General features: G+C 42.7%; 1 protein-coding gene across 6 annotated transcripts in view; it reads left to right on the forward strand.

Moving 5' to 3' along the window:
* lrrtm4l1 (leucine rich repeat transmembrane neuronal 4 like 1) overlaps window positions 1–26853 on the forward strand; it is a 241050-nt gene that overhangs the window by 80571 nt on the left and 133626 nt on the right. The window contains exon 1 of one of the 6 annotated variants that reach the window (XM_079524528.1): window positions 25937–25984. The exons of the other annotated variants lie outside the window; for them this stretch is intronic. Coding sequence (XP_079380654.1) covers window positions 25982–25984 — 3 coding nt within the window. The 5' untranslated portion in view covers window positions 25937–25981. Of the gene's footprint in view, window positions 1–25936; window positions 25985–26853 lie in introns of those variants that run through there. 6 annotated transcript variants of the gene reach the window in all.

A 26853-nucleotide genomic window follows, 5' to 3' on the forward strand; every position in this document is an offset into this window, starting at 1 on the left:
GGAGGAATATAAGAGCACTGCGTGTGTCTGTGATTATGTGCAACTGTAATCGGGTTCAATTTGGAGAGGGTTAAAGGTATATTCAGTGATTTCACTTAATTCAAATATCACTTATTTTTTCTTATTTTTTAGATAATCCTCCCTACTATAAAGTGTGCTGACCATATAAGGAGTTCCTCCCTGTCCCCAGTGAGCCCCTGGGGTCAAAAAACCCTAGTTTCGGTTTGGGCTTTGGGTGGCAAAGCCTTCATCCAATCAGGATGAGAGGGGCCTTCCTCCAATCATGATCGAGTGGGGCGGGCATTGGTGCACGTGCTGTTGGTCTGTTGTACTTCCCCCACTGTAGAGCGTGTGCATGAGCACATCTTGTTACCGGGTGGACCGTTTTTTTTCTCCAAATCACCCAAATCACTGAATGCTCCTTTAAGCAATTTAAGATAAAAGTTCCTTCCATTCGTACAGAAACAATGTTGAGTACCTCAAGTGATGTTAGTATGTCAAATGATCCAAGGCACACTGTTCGAAAAAACTAAACTAAACTAAAACAAAGGTATAGTACAGGTGGCACACCAATGATCCCTGGGTCGGCGGTTCGAATCCCGGCTCCTCCTCCTGTCCACATGTCGAAGTATCTTTGGGCAAGACACTGAACCCTACCTTGCCTCCAATGAGTTGGTCAGTGTGAGCTTGCCACCATTGGTGTGTGAATGTGGGAAGTGAGGACGCTGGCGTCGACTGCGGTCCGTCTTCCATTGATAATTTATTAGATTAGAATAGCCCTCTACTTACTCTCCACTTCTATACTTGTATGGTACTCACCTGTCCCTAGTGGCCTAATAATATAATTGTGATGCCCATGAACACTTTGCAGTACATTTCACTGTTACGGGTCAGGGTCATTTTAAAGCTGCTTCAAAATACGTGTGTTCGCTGATGACATTACGCACCCGCACGTTCTGGTAAAGTGAGATACAGTTGGAGGCCATCGATATTGTCCTTTTCTTTTTGCTGAGGTTTGCGTGATCTGCGCAAAAGGACAGTTAACCCATTTTGGGCGGGAACCCCTTTTGGTGTTTTAAACATTGTTATAATTTAGCTATTGAAAAATAGCAGATCTACAAGCTCATAGCGCGAGTGGCGCGCTACGAGCTTGTAGGTCTGCTATTTTTTAAAAATCGTGAAAATATTTATTTCAGAAAACTGGAGGATTTAGAAGGATTTTTTTAAATTTTGAGGTCAGGCCTAAATGGGTCAAATGATAAGGGACAATATCGGTGGCACCCAACTGTATGGGCTTTGGGGGGCCTGTCTTGACCATCCTGCGTTGGGGCCCAGTATTGCCTTATTTCACCACTGGAGGCCAAGTGGCTCAATGCCCAGGTCTGACTGTTATACATGTAAGAGAATGAATAAGTCGCATACAGTACACAGTAAAACCGGTGTAAATCTAAATCTAATTCCATTTGTACACTCTCCGACTTAAATGGACCCAATGAGGACCCAATGAGTAGGAATTCCTATACAGACACACGGGCAGATGAGGGATAGCCCAGTAAATGCAGATGGCAAATGCAATTACTTTGGGAATGTACAGTGTGTCGGGTGCAAAACGGGGCCTTTTCGAGTGATTCAGATACATAATAATTCCCTTAGAGCAGTGGTTCCCAAACATTTTAGCTGGAGTCCCAAAAGATAAATTTGATGTGTCCCCGGGCCCGGGACACAAAACTTGTGAAAGTAGCACAGCTACAAACTCACCGCAACGCAGAATTTCTTTCAATTTGTGAAATTCTCTTGTCTTTTTCATTTTTACTTTTAAACAATCTTGCAATGGCAATAAGAATAAAAAAATATTAGAAAACGAAAAGCGATATTTACTTGTGACCCATAGAATTCCCATAAAAATGCCAACCAGTGTTTGGGAAAACAGTACTTTAGTTAGTTTACAATTTACAATTTAGGCATTTAGCAGACTTACATTAAGCAAGAACAAAAAAAATCATGGCAATACATCACATACATAAAAAGTAGATATCATGACATTTTGGTGGTCAAATGCGGAAGTGCAACCGAGCGCTCAATGTTAAAGCCCAGCTGCTACAGAGTTTCCCGGTCATGAATCCACGGGTCCGCCTGCAGTTCACGCTCCAACCACTAGGGCCGAGTGCTTCAACGCTGGAGAGCCTCACTGGGGGCTTGATGCGCGCACACACAAACGCAAAGACTTATGGGGTATAGGAAACAGGTCAATAGACCTCCATAATGTCCATTCATGCAAAGGAGAGTCATCAGTCCTCTCACATTTGTGTTAGTCCTCTCTGTTTAACCTAATGTCTTCCTGGTAATGGATAACCGATTCACACCACATGAGCCCAGATAGTTCTTATGTTTGGTACAATCATCTTAGACCTGTCGTATAGAACCCTACTGAGAAAGCCCCAGAATGGCCTTCACCCAAAGTGCAGACGCTCTGAGAGGGATGCTGGAAGGCGACATGAGGGAGCTGAACCTGTCAGCTGTAATAATCACCTTCATTGATTTTGAAAATGCTTTTGACACCATAACTGCATGGGGAAAACTCATCAACATTCCTTAGAAGGTTTTAGGAGCGGATCAAGTATAGACTCCTGGGGGACCCTATAATCAATGAAGTATAGGGCTTACAATAACTAAGTAACATATAATCTCACATATGGTGATGTATTCCAACTAACTTTTCAGGTATGCTACAATGCGGCATACCTGAAAAGTTGGCTCTCTAAAATAGTAATCACGTTGACATAATTATTATTATTATTATTTATTTAATTTTTTTTGTGGCTTTCGCCTTTATTTTATATATATTTTTTATGGAGGGATAGACAGTATACGCTGACAGGACATGGGGAGAGAGAGATGGGTGACATTCAGTAAAGGCCGTTGGGATCGGGAGTCGAACCTGCGGTATTGACTGGATTACCAGCCAAGGTGCCTGGACCGCTGAGCCACGGCCCAGGCCACGTTGACCTAATTATGACAGTAAATACACTGATGTGCACTTCTAGTAGATTACATTTCTAGTTTTTGTTGAGTCTACACAATATGAACACAGTTCATCCGGGGGGAGGGGAGCCCGTACTGGCGTACTCCTATGGGCTGGGACGTCAGTCAGCTGTCAGCAGCGAGAGTGTTAGGTGGGAGAAGTCAGACAGAGGCTCTACATCCTCCCGGTGGGGGCTCTTCAATGGCAGATGAGCCAATACAACGGCAGTGACAACACACACACACACACACACACACACACAGTCACGCACGCACGTGCACGTGTGGGGAGGAATTAATTGGCATATAATGACTAAATTGGGAAGAAAAAGGCCGGGAAAAAACAACAAACAAAATGTCTTTGCATCAATTAACAGTATTACCGTAGCAATTTATGGCAATTGTAATCGTTTATGTAGTGCTAATAACATTACAACACAGCCATGGGAAGCCAAACAATGTAACAACCAGGATTCGAATGTGGGAAACGAAGGATCTGCTGCTCATAGAAAAAAGAATCCATTATTACACTATAGCAACAACAGGTGAGGAAATAATGAAGGAATAGAAAGCTAATCAAAAGGAGCCGGACTGCTCCAATAGCGTTCATAATGGTGGTTTTGCTGATGGCTGTAGCAGAAATTACTGCTGACTGGAGTCACAGCCCCACTATTGCACACCTTTAATTCCCCACTTCTTCAATTCCCCCTATAAACAACCGTGCCTCAATTAATTTTCCTGAAATATAGAATTATTATGGTGATGATTAAGTAGCTAACCCAGGGCAGTGGGCCGCTAAACTGTAATGGGAAATTTCTACTACATCGACGATGCTTTGGGCCATCAATTACATGTGGCAATAAGGTGCGCAACACTTCACTGCATGCATACATTGTCTATAAAACATCCCTTTTATTTCACATTTTCTCACACTGCCATAGGGTTTCAAACTACACAGGTGACCTTTTGTGAAATCCATGCGCTGAATGAAAATGAAATGGTTTCCTCCACCTGTAGTTATGTGTTTTAAACAATAGGTGCAGAGCCCCCCCATCATTCCAGGAGCATGCGATGAATCAAATGGTGCCTTTTTCACTGCATGACACCAGCTCGACTCGACTCGCAGATAAGCCAATATGGAAAGTCAATGTACCTCAGTGGTCATCATAGCGACGTCCAACTGTGGGGGATCGTTTAAGAACAATGTACCAGTATGTGGGAGCCTCCATGCAGTATAGGGTCGTCTGGTGTCAATAGTCTCACTCTTGGTATCGTCTCAGCTCTCTTGGAACCGTGATGCAGGCGATAGATGGATGGATATATATAGGTAGATGGATGGATGGATGGATAGATAGATATGTGTGTAGTTTAAGAAACCAGTAAATTCAAACTCTTTTCAAATGTATTTGTATTTTGACAATGGCTACTATTTCAGCAGCACACCAACTTTCCAGGATGTATAAATCTGTAGTTTTATTCCCAATTGATGATGTCACTGCTAGGCCAGGTGTCCCAGTCGTGTCCTCTGAGACACAGAGTGTGAAGACAGAAATGGTTGCATTTCTTAATGAGCATTAAAATGAGGACCAAATTACATGAAGATGGGTTGAAAATGGGTGAAGTGGTCCATATTGGCACCATGCACTGGTACTGTATGACTCTGGTATGGTCACTGGGCCTGTGCCAGCGCGTACCTACTGCATAGGTAATTCTCACATGACAGTGAGAGGCGCGGTTGATTCGTGTCTCACATACCACTGTAGTGTCGACCTTTATGATAGTTGCTTCAAAGACAGTCTATGCTTACAAGCAAGGCTGTGTCCACTCTGCAGCGCTTGTCGTGACTCGTGCCCCACCTCCTACATTGCGAAGCATGGACCGTGTTTCATTTTTTTGCAGCAGAGCATGCTGGCATTATAAATATGGGAAGTGACTATCAAATATTGCACCCAAATATTGCACCCAACATGAAAGGAATTCAGACTATTAGTCACATAACCCCATAATAGGCATTGTTTAAAGAGAGGCTAAGAAGAAGAACAGATAGACGGGGAGAGTGGGAAGATTGAAATTGGGAAAGAAAGGGAGCGTGTACGTTAAATTAGGTGGCTTACTGGCGCCATGTGCGTAGTGCAGTGCCTGAGACATTTTAATTGAGGCAGATTTAGAGAAGTGACAGAACGGAGAAGAATGAGGTGCACTGAATGAGTTATTAATAAAACATGTTACAGCTGAGTTCACCCACACGTCTCTGTCCTTTGGAGATGAAGGCTGTCTTTTAACATTTTTGCTACCTGGGTGCAAGAAAGGAAAGCCGGCTTCACTTGTTGTGCTTTCTTGTAACTTGACTTTAATTACCCTGTCACTTTGAGACACAATATGAAGTTGAGAGGATAATATGCGTCACTGACCTACCTTATTGGGTATATAATACATTATGTGACTTGTTTTTTAATGATTTGTACAGGCGCGTAACTACCGTGACGCAGACAACGCGACTGCGTGGGGGCCCAGAGGCAAGGGGGTCACACGGCCGCCCACCCGCGCCGTCTGTAAAATGAAATTATAATACAGAGATGCAATGACAGTTAAGTTGAACAAAGTTTGGCGGAGCCTGCATGGTGGTGGCTGCTGCTATAGCACACACAGCCCCACAGTGTGTAGCGTCGGTCCCAGGCTGTAGGCTAATAACGTGAAGGAAGTCAGTAGTGTCTGTGGCGCACCGCGAGTGTGCATGCAGTGGGCTTTCCCAGTCTCGAGTCCCGACAGCCAGCCAGGTACGTGCCCAAATCACAACTACAATAATTGTACAGTGCCCCGCTGTTTATAAACCAACACGCAGTTTGGGCTTGTTTTTACAGCAGGCTGCTGCTGCTGCTGCTCTGTTCACAATTGCGACAGGTACCGTACAGTGCCCCGTTGCGCTGTTTATAAGCCAAAACAGTCAGTCTGTAGGGGATGCTGTCGGGGGCACTCGCTGATCAGCCTGCGTCAGGGCCCAGTGACATCTAGTTACGCCCCTGGATTTGTACATGTGTTAGTTGATGAGAGAGCAGGCCCGGTTCTTCCTACAGGCCGATGAAGCTTCTAGCGCCATGGGGGGGCAAAAAAAAAAAAAAAAACGTCTGCCCAGTGTTCCCCCAGTGCCTCCCCAGTGTCCCCCCAGTACCTCCCCAATGTCTGCCCAGGGCCTCCCTAGTGCCTCCCAAGTGCCTCCCCAATGTCTGCCCAGGGCCTCCCCAGTGCCTCCCCAGTGTCTCCCCAGTGTCTCCCCAGTGTCCCCACAGTGCCTCCCCAGTGGACCCCCAGTGCCTCCACAGTGTCCCCACTGTCTCCCCAGTGCCTCCACAGTGCCTCCCGCAAAAAATCCTGCTTAGGGCGCCAGATTGCTCAGGACCGGCCCTGAGAGAGAGAGAGAGAGAGAGAGAGAGAGAGATGATGCATTAGGAATAGGACCAAAGATCTGCCTAAATTATAATGTCCGGTTTTCCCAAAGAGAACATGCGCAGTGAGTTTACGTGTGGTTCTTACGTCGCAGGTGTTTCTGAAAGGCCTTTACGTAAGCGCCTCTCTCAAAACATGCCACGATGTAGCGTAAGCACGCACGTAACTGGTCGGAGAGCCCTAGCAATCGATGCCAGACTTAACCGATCGTTCCACGCAACTTCCTTATAACTGGCGCTTGCAAATTAAGTGTGGCTGTAACAAGTGAGATTATTGTACTGCCCCGTCAATCGAATAATGTTGTATTGGTAACTGTGACTGCACAATACCCTCCCATTTTAACCTCCTTAATGTAGGCCACAATCGAATGTTATTCTATTTAATTCACTTGCATAATTGGGACACTATAGTGTTTTCATATAGGCCTACATTTATTGCAGACATAAGTCTCGACTCTATATTTAATTCATGAATCCAAGTAGGCTATCTATGGCACCTACAGTAAGCTATTAGCAATTGTCTGTCTGTCTGTCTGTCTGTCTGTCTGTCTGTCTGTCTGTCTGTCTGTCTGTCTGTCTGTCTGTCTGTCTGTCTGTCTGTCTGTCTGTCTGTCTGTCTGTCTGAGCTGTGCGTAATATGGCGAGCACAACACTAGGGACTTTACTCATACCTTAATCTTACCTTTACCTTAACTATACTTGGGCATATTTTTAATATTTATTAAGATGATCAGATCATCTGTGACATTACAATTACACGTCGGGTTTTGCGTTGTCACAGCAGCTTCCAATGAGGGGGGTAGGGGGGGAGGGGGAGAGAGAGAGAGAGAGTGGGAGGGAGAGAGTGGTGAGTTATTTCCTAAATGGACTGTCACAAGCGATCCGATAATCTTAAATAAATGTAAAAAATATGGCAAGTTAGCTGAAGTTCTGTAGATGATGCTGAGATAAAAATCTTAATTTAATTTTGACGTTTTAATATTTAAATGAGATGAAGAAAGTCACCACTCACCACACACATCACTGGGAAGGGTGGTACGACCGCCCCAGGTCACTCTTTCAAACTGCTGCGTAAGACAGGTGTGCATATAGGCTACAAAGGCTTTCAGAAAACGGCTTATTTAGACCTGAGGACGATTCTACAAATGTCTTCTAAATCCTGACAGTTTTCTGAAAAACCTATGTTTCTATGTCAGTCGTTCTCAAACATTTCATGTCAAGGACCCCCCCCCAAGGACTTGGACGCCGACCCCTATCTGAAAATATGTAGTTCCAGGGACCTCCCCAGAAGCAAAGATTTGAGTTAAAAACGTTCGCTCTGAAAGAATATATATTCAAAGATTTGCGCCACATTTTCACGATTTTTCAAAAATAACAGACCTACAAGCTCGTAGCGCTATGAGCTTGTAGATCTTCTATTTTCCAATAGCTAAAGTATGGCATAATGCTTAAAATACCAAAAGGGGTTCCCTTAAACTAATTTGTGCGGGAGGCCTTACGTTCCGTTTCCCGAAGCCAGTTAATGAGACACGTAAGGCTGTGCTCTAGAAAATCTACGCATGTGTTGTTCCCCAATGCCAGTAATGCCAAATTGGCTGCACCTTGCGTAGCCAACTAAGGCTTTCTGGAAACGGGTTACCTGCTACGTGCGGCCTTCTGGGCATGTGCGCATGCGATGCACACCTGTGCACGACCCAAAATCTCTTTGGGAAACCTGGCCAATGGAATGAAAAAAGGGGTTTTCTTTTCACGAGGGAAGTGCGTTCTTTTTGGTCTTTATAGAGCGTCGCAGTCCCGCCCCCTACCATGGACCAGGAAATGAATCCCAATGCATTTTTCCCATAGACATTTCAGTATTTATTTATTTAAAGACGGTTACGCCACGGACAAAGCCAACTCGAGTCGTGACAACTCATGACAACACAAACAATATTTTGAACCAAACAAATAATTACAAAGAAGAAAAACAACAAAAAAAGTGTTGTAACCTGCCGTTTTTTTCTTCTTTCTAATTATTTTTTCGGCCCCAAAAATTGTGTTTGTTGTGATGATTTGTCACGACTCGAGTTGGCTTTGTCCGCGGCGTAAACGTCTTTAAATAAATACTTTCTGAAATGTCTAAGAGGAAAATGAACGGAGAATCATTTCCTGGTCCATGGTAGAGGGCGGGACTGCGACGCTCTTTACAGTGCTGATGTGATTAAGGGTGAACACTGAACACACAATTAATTGCAGAATAATGCAGCTGTTTACGGACTTGTGGCCACAACTTGAGAACGTTTTTTTTTAATGCTAAACGCACCGGCATTAAAGCCCTGCAGTCTGACACAGATCTCTTACATATGGCCTCAGGCTTACAACTAAGAACTAAGAAAACAGCAGACATATTAAAGTTTTTTTTCTTTTTTTTTTAACTTTGTTTTTATTTCAGTTTAGGCAACTTCACAGAATTAAAAGCATACATTTTTCTTACAACTGCTTTTTTTCTTTTTTTACACAACCTCAGCTGTTTCATACTTTCACAGAATATATATATATATATATTATACACTCATACACACAAACAACTTCACATACATTTACAAGTATTCACAATAAAACAAGGAAATAAAATACAAGTAGCGAGACAAAAACAACAGAGCGTCGACAACAATGGGAAGTGAACAAAACTGAGAACAGACATGACTGGAGACAGAGGAAAGAGTATGAGCACATCAGAAGGTCTGGGGAGAAGTGTATTAAGTGAGTCGTTACTCGAGATTCCGAAACCTGCTACCTCATTAGTAGAGGCAGTACAGGACTCCATCTTTTACTAAATATGTTTGGTTGAAGCCTCAGGGCATAAGTAATTTGTTCCATCTGGTAAATGTCCCATATTATTTCCACCCACATACTGTATGTTGGCGGGGCTGGTTTTAGCCATTTAATTGTAATGCATTTGATAGCCGCTGTAAGCAGCACATGCAATACATATATTTTGGCTCTATATTAAAGGTTTTTGACTCGCTTGTGCCTGTTGTTCATCTCAAAGGCTGAGTCCCATGCTGGAAAAAAAGAATGCGAAGGTCATATATGCTTGCGCTTATCAATGATGAGCAAGGCACCGCTTGCTGTGAAGCATTGAAAATAATGAAAAGATATGCCTTCTTCAAGGAGCCATAAGCTCATTATACGTCATACAATTCAGCTCTCGTTATGTTGTGCAACAAAACAAACACAAGTTCATGCCATACCCGGTCGGCGGTTATCAAACTGTTAATTTTACATTCCACAGTAAAGGACACAGATTCACTTACGTATTACAGGTCAAGGTCCTAGAATTATATTCTCACTGTAAATTAGGTAAACACTTCGTTTAAAAAAATAATAATGTGACGGTTGAGACAGTATGAAGAAACTATAAAATCTGCACACCGGAATGATGCTCCCATCATGGTTTATATTAATTTATCGGCGGTAACGTTTGGAGCCGGGAGGCTCTTCCTCAGACCTCACTGCTTAATGGTTGAGACAGTGTACACGACACCATAACTAATCAGATGTGCCTGGGCAAGCCTATCATGATCGTACATCATCACAGAATACATCAAAATGCATGCAGGCGAGGTGCCCCGGTAGCTCAGTGAGTTATAGAGCAAATACCATATAAACAGGGCTTAAGTTGCACCTGACCTTGGTTCAAAGCCAACTTGAGGCATTTTACTGATTGTTTTTCTTCACTTTCCTCTCTCTCTCTCTTTTGCCTGTCTCTCTCTCTCACTGTATTCATCAGACACTGTATGCATTGGTAAATAAATGGTAAATGGTGCATAGATTGTGCATTACATTCACCCATTCATACACCGATTGCGGCGGAAGCCATGCAAGGTACCAACCAGCACATCGGGAGCAATTTGGGGTGTTCAGGTGTTCAGGTGTCTTGCCCAAGGACACTTCGACATGTAGACAGGAGGAGCCGGGATTCAAATTATTTCAGAATACTATCATCTTCTTGAGATTCTGTCTTATAAATCACTTAAGAAACCAAATGTGCGATACCATCTCTTAACTGATCTTTGGGCTTCTAAATATACTTCTTTAGTTTGCCAAAGTGCATCATTCTAATTGAACCTTACGTGGACTACTAACAGAATGTTGGTGAAAGGCAGAGGGGCCAGCCAGGGGCTGAAATGTCTTGTAAAAATGCCAGCTCTATATTCCCCCGTATACAGTAGTGGATATTTGGTGACTGGAACATTTAATTAGTAAACAGACCATGCGACATGTTCAGTCCAGAGGCAATAATTTGAACAGCATCAACATTCACATGTTCATCGCTCCGTGCCCGAGTTACAAGGCATTTGAAATGACACACGGTCCATTAAGTTATTGTGAGTGAGTGATCGCATAGTGACATTGACTCATTTCTAATGACTTAGCTGTCCATATCTAAGCAGTAGCTGTAGCGTACAGGAACAAGAACCACACACTGCAATCAAGGAAGAACAAACCCAAACAGGCATTGGATTAGCTGGTTGGGTGATGGTGGGAGTCCATATGCCTTTGGATATCTGGTTATGCCTTAATGCATAGGACTGAGTAGGCTGACAGGAAATGGGGATCGTGACATGCAGCAATGGCCTGAGCCCATGACACGCTGTCGGTCTAGCCTGGCGCAGCCAGACTTCATCCGCCCCTAATGCATAATGCATATGCCCTGAGGTGCAGCGCAGTGGTACAGTATATTAGTATCGCAACACCAGGCTACTGTCAGGCTACATCAGGGTTCCCCAATTAACTTTCCTCAAGGGCCATATTTTGACTAGGGTACCAGGCTGGGGGCCGAGTCCGCACGCACAAAATTAATTAATTAAAAGTTCTCAACCAGTGGTCCGGGGACCACCAGTGGTCCTTGAGGGGGTGCCCAGTTTGACATGCATAGGCTACTGACACCCATTTAATGCCATTTATATCTGGGACCACCCCCCCCCCCCCAAAAAAAACAACGCGCCCCACAAGGGGGCGCTCCGCGGGCCGCAAATGGCCCGCGGGCCGCCTATTGGGGAACCCTGGGCTACATCGTAGCCTATGGTGCCGCTACACCAGTGATCCGGATCATTGTCTCCACCAGGCCGAAGGCATGGCGAGAGAGTATGTTTTGCACTCTGTCTGTGTGTGTGTCCGTCCGTCCATCCGTCCGTCCGTCCATCCGTTACCAATCTCTGGCACCGTTGGCCCGATCCATGCCAAACTTTGCACACACACACTCCCTGGATGCCCTCTGCCCCAAATATTCCACAACGGCCTGTTATAGCGCCACCATGAGGCCGATTAGGGCGAAACACAGTTCTGTAGATTGCTCGTACACATTTTATCCATACATCACACAATTCGGTATACGCTATCTCCATAGTCATGTGATCAACACGGATCTGCACCATTTCCCATCTTCCATCCTGATTGGCTAAGATTGGCTTCCAAAGCTCACATGATTGGTCCGTTTCGAACAAAATGCCACAATTCACAAACGCAGTGTGCAATTTCCGTGAAATTATACATGCACATTTCCACTAGGCCGAGGACCACATGGCACTAATTATTTTCCAAATCAGGCTCACGGTGGCACTATACCAGGGCAATTTCTATTTTTACCTACAACTGCCTCGATCTGTGTACAACTTTGTATGCACACTCCCTAGAGGCCATGGAAAAACATTTTCCCTGCATCCCTCCACATCTGCCGGTTATAGCGCCACCATGAGGCCGATTTCTGCAAAACACATTGTTTATATTAGTCGCACAGATTTCATCCAAATCTCACGCAAATCGGCGCACATGATCTCTGCAGTCATGTGATCTCAGATTTCTCAGATTCTACACTGATTGGCTATGATTGCCTTTCCAACGTTTTCAGGAGTGGCCCGTTTTGTACAAAATTCTGCAAATCTCCTGCTCATCCAGAATTCTATCCTCAGAGATGCTATGAGTGATCTGGCAAAAAAAAGTAAAAAACATGTTTATATTACTCCTAAACATTTTGCCAAACATCTCACACACACCTATCCTCCTGGTGGAGACCTGTGCCCAGAAGAACATCTCACACACACCTATCCTCCTGGTGGAGACCTGTGCCCAGAAGGGCACTTTTTCTAGTTTATTTTGTATTTCCAGTATGTTATCCCCGCTTCTGGTCAGACTGAATTAATATAGGCTATAATTGTATTTAAAATGTATGATATGCTAACCACCACATTATGACATTAAAGGTATATTCAGTGATTTCACTTAATTCAAATATCACTTATTTTTTCTTATACTATAAAGTGTGCTGACCATATAAGGAGTTCCTCCCTGTCCCAGTGAGCCCCTGGGGTCAAAAAACCCTAGTTTCGGTTTGGGCTTTGGGTGGCAAAGCCTTCATCCAATCAGGATGAGAGGGGCCTTCCACCAATCATGATCGAGTGGGGCGGGCCTTGGTGCATGTGCTGTTGGTCTGTTGTACTTTCCCCACTTAGTAGAGGAGCCTATCAATCAGATTTTGATGCCCGTGATTTTGGAATGTTAATTTTTGGAGACAGGTATATCTTGATTCTTGGGGTTCCCAGAATACCAAAAAAACATGTCTCCAATTTTTTCTGTTGGGTTTTGCATGTGTAATTAGCATAATTAGCTAATGAATTGCCAAAAACGGAAATGGCAATAACTTTGCTTCTAGGTAACTTATAAAGGTGATCTAAGAGTCTAAGTCTATGTTTGTGATGTCCAGAAATTCATCTGTTACCATTGTGAAGTCATACAACCTTTCCTAATTAGCATAATTAGCATACATTATGCAAAAACGACGTTAAAATCAGGAAATTGCTGCATTTTTCACATTTAGCTGACTTAGAGAGATGATCTGAAACTCTTATTGACTACTTGAGTATTTTTACATGTCCAGAAATTCCTATCCTACCATAAGTAAATCATGCAACCTTTTGTCATTAGTATAATCTGCATAGATGATTTATTAATTAGTCTGGAAGTAGGAAATTGCCCGTTTTGCTATTAATAGATTGATAAAAGTGATGTTTCTGTTTGTATATCCATAAATTAAACTCTTGCAATTAAGTCATGCAACTGTGCAAATCAAGCTAATCATAGTTATTGAAAACGCCTGAATGGTGCTGCTTGGACACATCATCAGTGACTAACCGAGGATAAGGTGTTTCTGGTCTGCATTCAACTGTAGTAAATTGTATAAATGAACAATCTGAATTACAGAGTGGATACAGGAAATATTTCTCACTGTTGGTACCACTGCAAGACAGGCCACTTCTCATCTAAATACAGGTAAACTACTTTAGGCCATGGCAGAGTTTGACAAGAAAAAGGAAGCGAACATTCCCCTCTTCAAGTTTGTGCGGCGCTACATGAAGATGGTGTTACTGATATACACTTTCATACGTGCTACCCGTGATGGACTCTGGGAACTTCATCTTTCTTCCCTCGATGAGCTATATGCAAATACTTCTTTGCTCATGACAAGCAGAAGTATGCCCGGTTGGTTCCAGTCTACCTTGCAGAAATGAAGGCCCTACAGATCCAGAGATCTACCAAGAATTTATGGATGGTCATTTCACTGTCAATAAGAATCAGATACCATTCTGTGCCATTGGGGTGGATCATGCACTTGAGCACATCAATCGCATCATGAAGGTCACTGGAGGCCTTGTGGGCATTACTCAGAATGCCAGTGCTAGGGATAGGTTCTTCCTGACAGCACCAGAGCTGAGTAGACTTGCTGAAGAAGCACACCAGATGGCAGGCACACAAACATCTACACGAAAGGAGCACCATGACTTGTCCATGGCTGTCTGGACAAGGCAGGAAAAGTATGTCCTTCGATTGAAGCATGTGATCAAGTCATCTTTGAATCCTCTAACATATGATGGCAAAGACCTACCCAATATCATCACAAAAGTTGTGATGTCACCCCACGTGGAGAAAGATGTATGCAGCCAAGACGAAATTGGCCAGCAGAAATATGTTGCTTTTGTGAAAGAGCAAAAATGAACAAGAATGAAGTCAGTGTCTGGGCCAGAATGAAAAAGGTTCAACTGAAGATATGGAAGAGTGCAGGAAAAGTAGTGAGAACAAGCTCGCTGACCAGGTGGTGGAATTGAAGGATGACAGGTCACTGTTTGCTCAAATGCTGATTGTTGCTCGATCACGGTCAGAGATCAACCTCAAAGAAGCCATTGGCCAGCATGAGTTCACTGCCAAACCATGTGCCCTCTTTACAGTGACTGGTGACCTTCAGCCCTGCACAGACAAGAGCAAGCTCATGACCATTCTCGAGGAGCTGCAGAATGAGAAGAGGACTGGTGACGTTGGTGTTGATCAGCAACCACAGAGTGCTGCCACTGACAGTTGTCCCGTGCCAGCTAAGAGTGTAACTGTCATAGATGGAATGGCATTGGTACAGGCAATGGGATAGCCATGCACCATGGATCAAGACGTGTTCCCAGTGGGCTGACCACTTCATAGCCAAACTGGACACGAAGACCAAAGAACATAGTGAGATCCATGTAGTTTTTGACCGCTATGACATTGCATCTTCACTGAAGGAGGCCACACGTAAGCGACGCCGGGGTGGCAAGCCCCCTACCCAGACAACACACCGATAGGGAAGGTATCAGAAAAACAGTTCTTGTCAGGTATCAGCACCAAAGATGAGCTGACTGTCTATCTTGCTAAGAAAGCCCTCCAACACTTCCAGGGACCCAACGTTTTTATAATCACGTCAAGGCAGGATGTCAACTCAAACTATATGTGACCAGATTTGACTGAGAGACTGCCATCGCGCACATTCCAGCTTTTCACCAGAGGAGAAAAAGTTCTTTTTTTTTTTTTTCCCCAAAAATGAGTTAATAGCACAGGCAGACTCTTCACATACTAGAGCATGTCTGAAATAAGTGTCAGAGATGAAATCGACATGTAAATATGAAATAAATGCCCAAACTTGTAGCTAGGTGTAATGTTAGAGACCACAGAAGTGAACCTTTCAAGCCTGTTTTCTCAACTCGCCGTTTTCTGCAAGACATTACTCTATAAGCCATATCTCCAAAACCGGTGGGTCAAACTGAACAACCAATGTCAATTTGAACCTATGATTCCCTGCTTTCATATGACATGAAAAAACGAAAATTCAAAAAAATCCAATGGCAGTCTCTCAGTCAAATTTAGTCACATATTGATGTAAAACATCTCCACAGCTCACAGGACACAAGGATAATCCTGCACAGCCTGGATGCTGTCCAAAGAAGGGCAACACAGCTCTACATTGAGTCGCCTGACACTGATGTCTTTGTTCTTGCAATCCGACGGTACCATCAGCTGTGCAAGGACACCTATTTCATCACCGGAGTGGGGAACAAAAAACGTGTCATCTCACTGGAGCCAGTAGTACAGGCACTGGGTAAAACGATGACTTCAGCCTTACCAGGGTTCCATGCCTTCTCTGGAGCTGACCAGACAGGCCATTTTGCTGGCAAGGGAAAGTTAACCTGTTGGCAAGCCCTGAAAAGGTGTCCTGTGGAGGTGGTATCTGCATTTGCTACTTTAGGAGCTACAAAAAAGCTCAGTTCTGACACAAAAAAAAAGATTGAAGCATTTGTTTGCCAGCTGTACGAGCCCGGTACAAATCTTGTGGATGTTGGTGAGCTCAGGTGGAGGTTATTCACCAAGAAACAATTAGAAGCCGAGAAGCTGCCACCTACACAAGGAGCATTAAACCAAGCCATTGCCCGTGCACATTCAGGGAATCATCAGGCAATGGTATGGGATCAGGACCACGTACCTAACCCACATATGCCACCAGCAACTCATTATGGATGGGAGGCTGAGGGAGATCAACTGGTGCCAGTTACAACACGGGATCCCCCAGCCCCAGGCACCATTACCCAACTGGTCAAATGCGGCTGCAATAAATCACAGTGCATGTCACATTGTTCTTGTCGATCCCAACATTTGAACTGCTCTGAGATGTGCATGTGTGGGGCAGATGAAGAGGTGTGTGGTAATGTAAGTAAGGCAGATCTGTTGGGGATTGGCGATGACGAAGATGGAGACCCTTCAATTTAAATGCATTTTCAAAACTTTCTGTAAATATTAGAATTAACAATGTGATCATTCTGTGACCATTTCTCATATTGTGATTTATTTTATATGAGGGATATATATATGCAAATTACGCTAATAAGAAAAGGCTGCATATCCTAGTTATGGAAAGAGAATATTTTCTAGACATGCAAACAGACTTACACTGTAAGATCACGTTCATTAATTAACTTAAAGCAAAGAAATATAGCTATTTCTGGTTTCGGTGTGATTATTACAAGATTATTACATAGACAAAAGGTTGCATTATTTATTTATAGGATGATGATAATTCCTGGACTAAACATACACTTAGAGTCTGTGAGAAGCTTTAAAAGTTAATTAAAAGTAAAAAATGCAGCAATTTGCTGATTTCCACCTGTTTTTTGCATAATTTATGCTAATTATGCTAATTAGGAAAGATTGTATGACTTCACAATGGTAACAGATGAATTTCTGGCCATCACAAACATGGACTTAGACTCTTAGATCACCTTTATAAGTTTTCTAGAAGCAAAGTTATTGCCATTTTCTGTTTTTGGCAATTTTATAGCTAATTATGCTAATTAAACATGCTAAACCTGACATAAAAAATTGGAGACATGTTTTTTTGGCATTCTAGTAACCTCAATAATTAAGATATACATGTCTCCAAAAATTAACATTCCGAAATCACGGAAACTGATAGGCTCCCCTACTAACTGTAGAGCGTGTGCATATGCACATCTTGTTATCGGGGCGGACCGGGGTTTTTTCCAAATCACTGAATGCTCCTTTAAATATATATACCATTATTAAATACCATCAATATGTTGGGGACATTTTCAAAACGTCCCCAAAAAAGTTGTAAAATCAATACACTAAATTGCTAAAATGGCACATCAACAACACGTGAGCTTTTAAATCGGTTATTTATCATACGATGAAGTAAGAACATGTCCCCAACCCTTTTTTGTCAATGGTGACAACTTAAAAAGGTTGCTATCTCATAAATTATTATGAATTATGAAGGGGGCTATGACGTAGAAATCATGAATATAGACCCGTGTGGGGAAATATCTGCCATATTTGCAACAAAATATAGAGCAAATTAATGCCTTATGAAGCACTGTAATTTTCAACATCTCATTTTTCATTTTTAATTGATTCCTTTGTGTAACGGTATTGGAATGCATAACAGCAGCTGTGCTGATGGACAATAAATTATTTTCAATTTCATCATTCCCTTATGGTAACAACAACAACGACAACAACAGCCCAATAACGCAACATTGCAGCAGTCGCTTATTACAAAAAATGTATTCCATGAAATTGTCATGTTTCTGCTTCACTGCGGGTGTGTAATCTGCTCAGAAAGGGGGGGTAAATAAATTGCATCTTAACCACCTCTCTGTTCATATAGAAGAAGGTGGTTACCCAGATTAACGGCTTTCATGTGGGAATGCAATTGAAAAGGTGTATATGTATGGTTTATACAAGGAGATATGTTGAACATGCTCGGCGTGATTGAAAAGGGTATTGCAAAAACAAACAAAGATAAGGCGTACTGTAGAGGGCATATTTCATTAAAGAAATCAGATGATAGAGAAAAATGGAACAGGAACTATCTGAATAACATATGGATACCATTGCTTCTGCAGTGTCTCCGTATAATGCCTGCACTGAGAGCACTGTAAGCAGGAGTTGTGCCTCTTTGCAAAGCACTCTCTACAGCTTGGACATCTGTTTGCCTGGAAGGGTTGGGGAATGAGCGTAAAGTCAAGATATGGGGTCAGCTCAGCCCATAGTGTACGTCATATTAGTCATTTATAGCAGATACCCTCCTGCTGGCGTGGGATCCATCCAACAGCAGCACATCGAGGAACAAACCTTATTATATGACGACAGGGTTCTCCTTTCAGGCAATGTCACGGGGCAAGAAATCATTGCGGCCTTATCTTGTCTGCTGTCGCAAGACTGGAACAGCGCTTGAAAGAGGCTGGTAGAGCAGTTGAAAGTGGCTGCTCTTCTTTACGGAATCCGATGCACATAGGGTGGCAGGAATGTTGCTGTCTGGCCGACAAATTGACTATACACGCCCCTGTATAGTCTCTGAAGTATCACCAAAAGACTTGGAAGCAAGAACACTGATTGCTAATTCGTTCTCCAACTTGAAGGAAAAGACAGACAGACAGACAGAGAGACAGACATTGCATTCAAGCAAACACAAAAGTGCAGCACAGACCAGGCCAGGGTGACAGGTGTACTGTATGGGAGTTCCAGGTGTGCCTTTGGATTTTGTGACAATCACACATTGTACAAAAAGTTATTAATTATTTTTTTATTTACTATAACAGTACTTTATTACCCCATTACAGAAGCAAATTCTATATCCTAAAATATATATTTTAACCTCTTTCAACCTATTTTGGGCATGTCATTATAGCCAAACATGACATGTTTTTGAGTGGTGTAAACCACTCCTACAACTGGCTTTGTTAGTTTACGTGTCTGTCTGTCCGTACGTCTGTCTGTTCGTACCAAAAAATGAGCATGGTTGCTATGGTCACCCACACCTGTGTGATTTCATTACGTCAGACATTACGTCAGACCACAGTTGATCAGTCTATATAAGACCTTACACCACTCAGTTCACACGGGTGTGATTTTCTTTTTTATGTTTTCACTCCTCTTTAAAAATAGTGAAAAAGCTCAGTCATAACGCACTGCATCACGGTATGTTATGAGCTTCTACATTGGCAATTTCGCTATGAATACAGGTGTGCCTTGAGACACAGGTGTGCCTTGAAAACCATTGCTCTAAAGTAGCAGCTATAACTGCCACTCGCATACATATCACATTTGAGAGAATTGACTTCATTCTCTCAAGCTATCTTCCCTCCGGCTGTAATTATTAGAGCATCACACGTGCTCCCTCCCCCATGGGGCATGATATCAAACCAGGACATGAACACACAGAGAGTTTCAGACAGAAAAGCCTTTTACAAGATATCTTCATTGCTAATCCCGGAAACTGAAAATTGGCTTATGAGCAATCAGTACAAAATATGTAAGTACACTGTATACACCATTGTTTATTCCCCTGCTGTGTTAAAGTCTATTCCCTCAGTTACCGCGCCGGATAGATATAGTATTTGTAAATATGTCGTTTTTTATTTAATTGTATTGATATTCCTCTTCCCCTTGCTCCCCCTTGTTCTTTCCTTTCTCTTTAATGGAAATAACAAAACGAAATTTCATTTTACACCTGGAAACCTGTGATGTGATAAATAATAACGTTTATTCTGTTGATTCTGATTTGTGTGAATCTAGTGGGTTTTGTGGTTACTGCATGTCATTGGTTATGCTTCAAAATCAGAAGGAGAGATGCTCTCATGGCAACGAAAAAGAAGATGAATAGGGTCCCGCTATGAAAAACACCGTTCAAATATGTGACACCCACAGTCACCGCCAAATAAAATGCATCTCAAAGGGGTGAAATAATCTAGCGTATAGTGCATGTTGAAATAATTAAATTGCTTCCTTAAGGTCCTTTCACACAGGAAGTGCCTGACGCGCCGAGTAATTCATTTTCAATGAGATGCGAGCGTTCAGATAGGGCAGACCGGGCAATCTGACAGCCGTTGCGGCAACCGGCGGGCGTTCGTGCTCGTCTCGCACACCCACATCTTAGAGTTTAATCTTTTTCCTACGCCATATGTAGAAATACATCCATTCACATGAGAGAGTAGGCAACAGTGCGACCCCATGGATCTTAGATTATCCCATTTTGACCTGAGATCAGATTCTAAAAATGTCTTCTACATCCTGACAGTTTAACGAAAAAGCTATGTTTCTATGTCAGTGGTTCTTCGATTTTTCAAAAATAGCAGATCTACATGCTATGAGCTTGTAGATCTGCTATTTTTCAATAGCTAAAGCATAACATAATGCTAACACCGAAAGGGGTTCCCGCCCAAAATGGGTTATTATACTGTAAGTAGGCTAAGACTTGACATGTGGTTCTCAAACTTCATTTCAAGGACCCCCAAATTAATATATTTAGCCAAAATAGTTTGTGCCAGGGATACAAGATTTTGTGATTTTTGTGATATAAAATGTTTAAAAAAATATATTCAAATTCTTTCACAATTTTTTCAAGATTACTTGAAAATAGTTGCTCTACAAGCTCACAGGTCACAATGTGGGGTGTTGTAAGCTTGCTAGATTTTGATACATCAAATTAAAAACATTTAACACTCATCTTTTACTTTCTCTAATAACAACCTAAAACATGAACCTTGGTTTAAAAAAATACAAACTTGTCCTTTAAAGACGTACAAATATACACTTCTATGAAAAAAATTAAATCATCATATATACAGTTAAAGAAAGTTAAAAAAAAATTAGAACGTGTGCAGTATGGAAAAGTAAGGGGAGGGGGGACTTACACTTTTTTACAGGGGGCAGTTTTGAATTGCAGCCGCCCGTAACTGCTCTACGGATTCACATTTCCTAATGACTGTTGGTAGGGCGTTCCACATTTTAGTGGGATAGGAGCAAAATTAATTTAACCCCTTGTTTGAGACTAATCTGGGTTGCACGTGGTTTGTTGAACTCCCTCTGGTGTTGTGATCGTGGACTTCGTTGACATTAGGGAAGTATTTTGACAGATACATGAGTATCTTAGTGGTGTATAGCAAATCTTGTAGACCAGGCCCATTGCAAGTTGCTGTCCTCTGTCGTCAACCCAAAGCCATTCCAGCCTATCAAAATGTGCAGGGGTGAGGTGGGTTCTGGGAGTACAAAAGCAAGGTGGTGAAAAGCAAGGTTTGCCACAAAACAATTATATTTGTGTAAAAGCACCGCTGCTGTGCTCCATTAGGTCCTACTTCTGTTCATATTTTATTGTGTAGGCAAACTGGCATTCATTCCTCTTAGTAAAAAACACTAATGTTTTCTGGGCAAACCTGTATTATGCTACATTGATTTCATCTGCACCATAGACAATTTTTGTGTGCATTTTGAGTACAAGGCCTTGAAAGTGTCGTATGATAACAATCCCATAGTCTTGAGTGGTGTTTATTCTCTAAATAGATAGTTAGTTGACAAATCTAGGCTCTACCGATTAAATTCTATAGGTTAACTGCTTAAAACTTAAACCCTCTATACTTAAACTAATACTTAGTTGACTGGATTTGGTTCGGCAAAGGTAGCCGATCTATAAAGCTCACAAAATGCCGTGTTGCAACACAATTTGAGCTTGTAGATGTGCTATGTTTCTGCGAATGTCCGTCTCCCCCCCCCCCCCCCAGAAAAAGGATACTAGATTTCAAGTTGTCGAGCAGGAAAACGTCCACGTCAAAACCACACTCTGTCTGAGACACACTCTCTGCATGCACTTTCACTTTACATAGACTTGATCCACATACACCTACTGTACAATAGCCCACCTCGTTGCCATATCGTGACATAATATTTAAAATCACATGAATGTGGTTTGGTTAGACATATTTTGATGGAGCGGGGTAATATGAACACCAGGAATGGCGAGGCAACGCAGTTGGGCAGAGTTTAACAGTCGTTTATTTTTCCAAGTGCAGAATAAGTGACAACCAAATACAGAGGAGACCGAAACATCTCCTCAGAGAGACACTTCCCCAACCAGCTCCAGGCAGCATCAGACACCGTTCATTGCGAGTGTTTCATATGTGTTATGTGTGTTATGTATCGGCCCGGCGCGAACAATTAACTCCTGTTCGTTTAGCCTCACGCTGGCTCTCTAATTGTTATCACCTTCAGTTGTGTTTACATGTCAAATTGCCTGCTGTCAAAGTGGACCATTATGGTGAAAAACAGGAATAACAGTTCCTGGAGGGGGCCTTTAACCCATTTTATAGCCCTAGCAGTTAGGGGTTTAGTGTCTTGCTCAAAGACGCTTTTGTAACGCCCGGGATTCGAACTCGGGCCTCCCACATGGAAGTCCAACATCTTCACCACTAGACCAAAGGGATATCCCTATGGACCGGGGGAGATATTAGACTTTTTGAGGCCATCAGGCTGAGGCTCTGAGGCCACACTGCTACACTTTGATATCGAATCGTGAACCTTCTGATATTCAGGCGCCTACTCTACAGTAAAGCAAAGGGTGGCAGTGACTGCTTGGGAAATGTAATCTTCACGATGTGATCACCGCCCCCCTGGCCTCATGCTGAAATGTCCTTGAGCAAGACAACTGCTTCCGATGAGTAGGTTTGGTGTGTGTGTGCGCGTGCGTGTGCACGTGCGACCCGTGGCTTCCCTGTGAGGTTTGGGGTAGGGTGTCCGACTAATGCCTGTCGGACTCTTAGTACGTTTACAACGGCAATCTAATTTATCTAAAGCAGCGATTGCTGTAGATGCAAGAATCCAGCGGACTGGAGCGCATATCTCCATCAGGCCGCATTCCCCACCCAGGGCTGTGTAAGTCTAGTGGGTTGCAGGTGTCATGACGGACCCAATGAAGCTGAATGGAGAAATAGAATTTTTATGACACGTGGTTCATTTGAAAAATTAAGCATGGCAGATTGTCATAGTTCTTTAATTCCAGTGTCAACCTGTACAAACATCTAGTCTTTGCAATTGGCACGAACATTGTTCTCTTGGAAATTGGAGCTGATGCAAATGTTTTGTTTTGCTTGTAAACAATCCGTTTATGTTCTGAAAGAGAAGGATAAGAGTGCTGATTTGTGTAAATACAAATGTATTCTGTGTTTTAAGTATTGCATTGTGTGTGTTCTCTCTTTGAAGTTATCGCGTTTCAGAGTGCCATGTCTTGCAGCTCATTGCATCATGGGAATAGAGCATGGGTCCTTTTTTTGTTTCTGCAACTGCCCGTGCACAATTCCGTCAATTCCATCGGGACACATTCTGTTCTACAAGCTGCTCATCGCCGTGCATAATGTACATTCTTCTGGAACTGATACCTGTTAGTTCAGGTATTTCACATCGTATACAGTGCATTATACCTCTGGTGTCATGTGATGAAGATGTAATAACAATAAAAATATAGCTGCAAGCAGCGATAAGGCGGGACCAAGAAAGAAGACGATACGCAATAAGAACAACATGCACAAATAAGACTGACGAGCTGAGTTGTCGGTACCGGGATTTGAACTCACAACCTTGTGGACCGAAGGCGGGAGCTCTACAGACTGAGCTACACAGAGACAATCAGTGACTACATTGTAATCAGTAAAACCATTCAGTGATTTGGGAACAAGAACGTGTGTCCTCATTTTGGGCATGTCATTATCCATTACTACAGTGTGTTCGCTGTTCATGTTTTCATGTACAAAGTTCTCTTCAACTGGAATTTCAGATAATGGTCCATACATTGTGTGTAGAACGTTTCACGCAAATTGCTAAAAAAAACAGGCAGGAAATCGGGTATAAGCATTTTTCAAACTGCTCAAAATGGCGGAGAATCTGAGGGCGGAGCTTACTTTTCAAAGTGACAGATGTGTTCCCCATGAGTCAAGGAACATGTGGAAACAAGTGCCATGAATTATGGCCAAACAAAGCAAGAGTTATGACTGTTCAAAGGTTTCATTTTCAAAAAATTGCTATAGCGCCCCTCTTTGGCCAATTGGAGTAAGACTGCTTTCAGTACTATTTGGCATGACCCTCTACTATACTGTAAAGTCACATAAGCATATGACACTGCATGTATGTATTAGAGGCAGAAGAAGAATTTTCACAAACCAGCCATTTTAATTGGCTCATAAAAACTTCATTTTTTCACTTAACAAAAATGTGCTACGATTATTTGTCCGTATAGGTCCAAAGTTCAAGTGTAGAAGTTTTCGTGCATTTTTATCAAAGATCCTGAGAGCAGATACATTTTAACTGTTTTTCATATAATTCAAAATGGCGGGTGATCTAAAGGTCAGAGGTCAAAAGTCAGAGCACGAAAGTTGTTTGGCATGAGGAGACATGTGTATCAAAGTGTCATTGCCAACAGTCAAACGGTTCATGAGCTATGCACGTTCAAAGTTAGCATTTTCAATTGAGCGCTATAGCGCCACCATTTGGCCAATCGTCATGGGCTTCGCATAGTCACCATTTGGCATGGCCCTCTACCAGACTACCGCGTTTCGCAAAAAACGACTGCACGGTTCAGTCAGAACAGCTATTTTTGGCGGAAGAAGGAGAAGAAGGAGAAGAAGAAAAATAAACACAAAAACAATAAGTGACCAATGTCACTTTTTTTTCTATAGCACTTTTCATGTCATAGAATGCAGTGCAATGTGCTTTACAGGGCAAAAAGAGAAAAACACAAACGTAAAATAGCATCAAAACAAGCAAGACACAGTAACATTAAGACAGTAAAACAATAGCAAAGAGCATAAAAACAGCAAATCAGTGTGCATGAATAAGACAGAACACAGGTTTAAAAACTCAACTAAAAGCAAGGGTAAAGAGGTGGGTCTTGAGCTGTGTTTTAAATATGTCTGCAGAGGGTGTCTGTCAGTTTATTCCAGCCTGTCGGCCCGTAGAAGCAGAAAGCTGCTTCATCATATTTTTTCACCGAGCAGGCCAGCAGTGGAGGACCTTATGAGGGGGCGGTTTGGGGGGTTCTGTGATCAAGATCACATTATGCGTATGTCAATAATGTCATTCCAATAAGGCTATGATAGACTTCCAAAGTTTGTGGGCCCTACTTGGGCAACCGGGTCTGGCGGAGATCTGCACTCTGAGGAGAGGGAATATGAGCAGGACATTGCTTTACTGAAAACGAGTGCTTCCAAACTCTGATGGCAAGATGGCCAGTTGGCCACGGTCTGCAAATCATAGACATATATACGTAGACGCCCTTTCCGGCTCTGAGGCGCGTGTCACCATTGAAGGCACAATTTTCCTGACATTCCTTGCAAAGCATTAGCGGAAGCTTGTCAAGCTTCCGCGTGCGTAAAATAAGTCCCGGAAAAGACGCGCTGTGATTGGCCAGTAGTCACTTGAGTGACAGCGAGAGACATGGAGGAGTCGCATGAGTGACGTCACTTGGGCAGCGACGCAGTCGCCTTCAGCAAATGCCTTCAGCACTTCTAAATAAGAAAGCTGCGGAGAACTGCTTTGTGTTCACTCTTTAATGTTTTCTGTTAGTAATCTAATCCCCCCCTGGCTCTGATGTTGTATTGTTAATAACTTTGTTGTTTGTTTGTCTTGTTTTGTATTGTAATGTATATTGTCATGACTGTTATAAAGATTTGTAAAAATCTTACGCACTTACGCCTTCATTGGGATACACGTCGCTCCAATGAACTGCAAATCTATGCTGCAAATGGTCACTTTCTAGACAGGCAAATAGGAAGACATCAATGTTTGGGTCCTGACAAGCTGACACCGGTTTACAGCATGAGGGGATTGTTTGGTTGCTAATGGTAGGCACGGCTTGTCATGTTTCTGGCTGTTTCTGTGTTGTGCATGTAGGACTGGAGTACAGTGTTTTTGTCTCTTCAATAGTTTTCATTTAGTTTCAGTCACATTTTAGTCACCTGGAATGTTTTAGTGTTAGTGTACTTTTAGTCGACTAAATATAAATATAAGATTTTAGTCGACTAAACTACAGTTTATTTAGTCGACTAAAATGTATTTTAGTGGGCCTTGATGTTTTTATACACTTGCTGAAAATAGCCGATCTACAAGCTCACAACGCGTGAGCTTGTAGATCGGCTATTTTCAGCATGCAACCAAGTGGAAAATGACTTATACTGGATCTTCTTGTCCACTAGTCCCTTCCTAACATTTTAGTCTAGTTTTTATTTGTTGCCGAAATTGTCAGTATATTTAGTCTCAGTTTTAGTCATCGTAGCTTAGTTTTCATTTAGTTTCCATTTAGTTTTCGTCAGTGAAAAATGGTAGTCGACGAAAAGTAGAAGTATACATACAGTAAGAGTGGAGCCCTGCAGGCCAGCTGCAGTAGGAGTATACATACAGTAAGAGTGGAGCCCTGCAGGCCAGCTGCAGTAGAAGTATACATACAGTAAGAGTGGAGCCCTGCAGGCCAGCTGCAGTAGGAGTATACATACAGTAAGAGTGGAGCCCTGCAGGCCAGCTGCAGTAGAAGTATACATACAGTAAGAGTGGAGCCCTGCAGGCCAGCTGCAGTAGAAGTATACATACAGTAAGAGTGGAGCCCTGCAGGCCAGCTGCAGTAGGAGTATACAGTAAGAGTGGAGCCCTGCAGGCCAGCTGCAGTAGAAGTATACATACAGTAAGAGTGGAGCCCTGCAGGCCAGCTGCAGTAGGA

This window comes from Electrona antarctica, assembly GCF_951216825.1.
Source record: "Electrona antarctica genome assembly, chromosome: 16".
In the NCBI taxonomy this organism is placed as follows: Eukaryota; Metazoa; Chordata; class Actinopteri; order Myctophiformes; family Myctophidae; genus Electrona; species Electrona antarctica.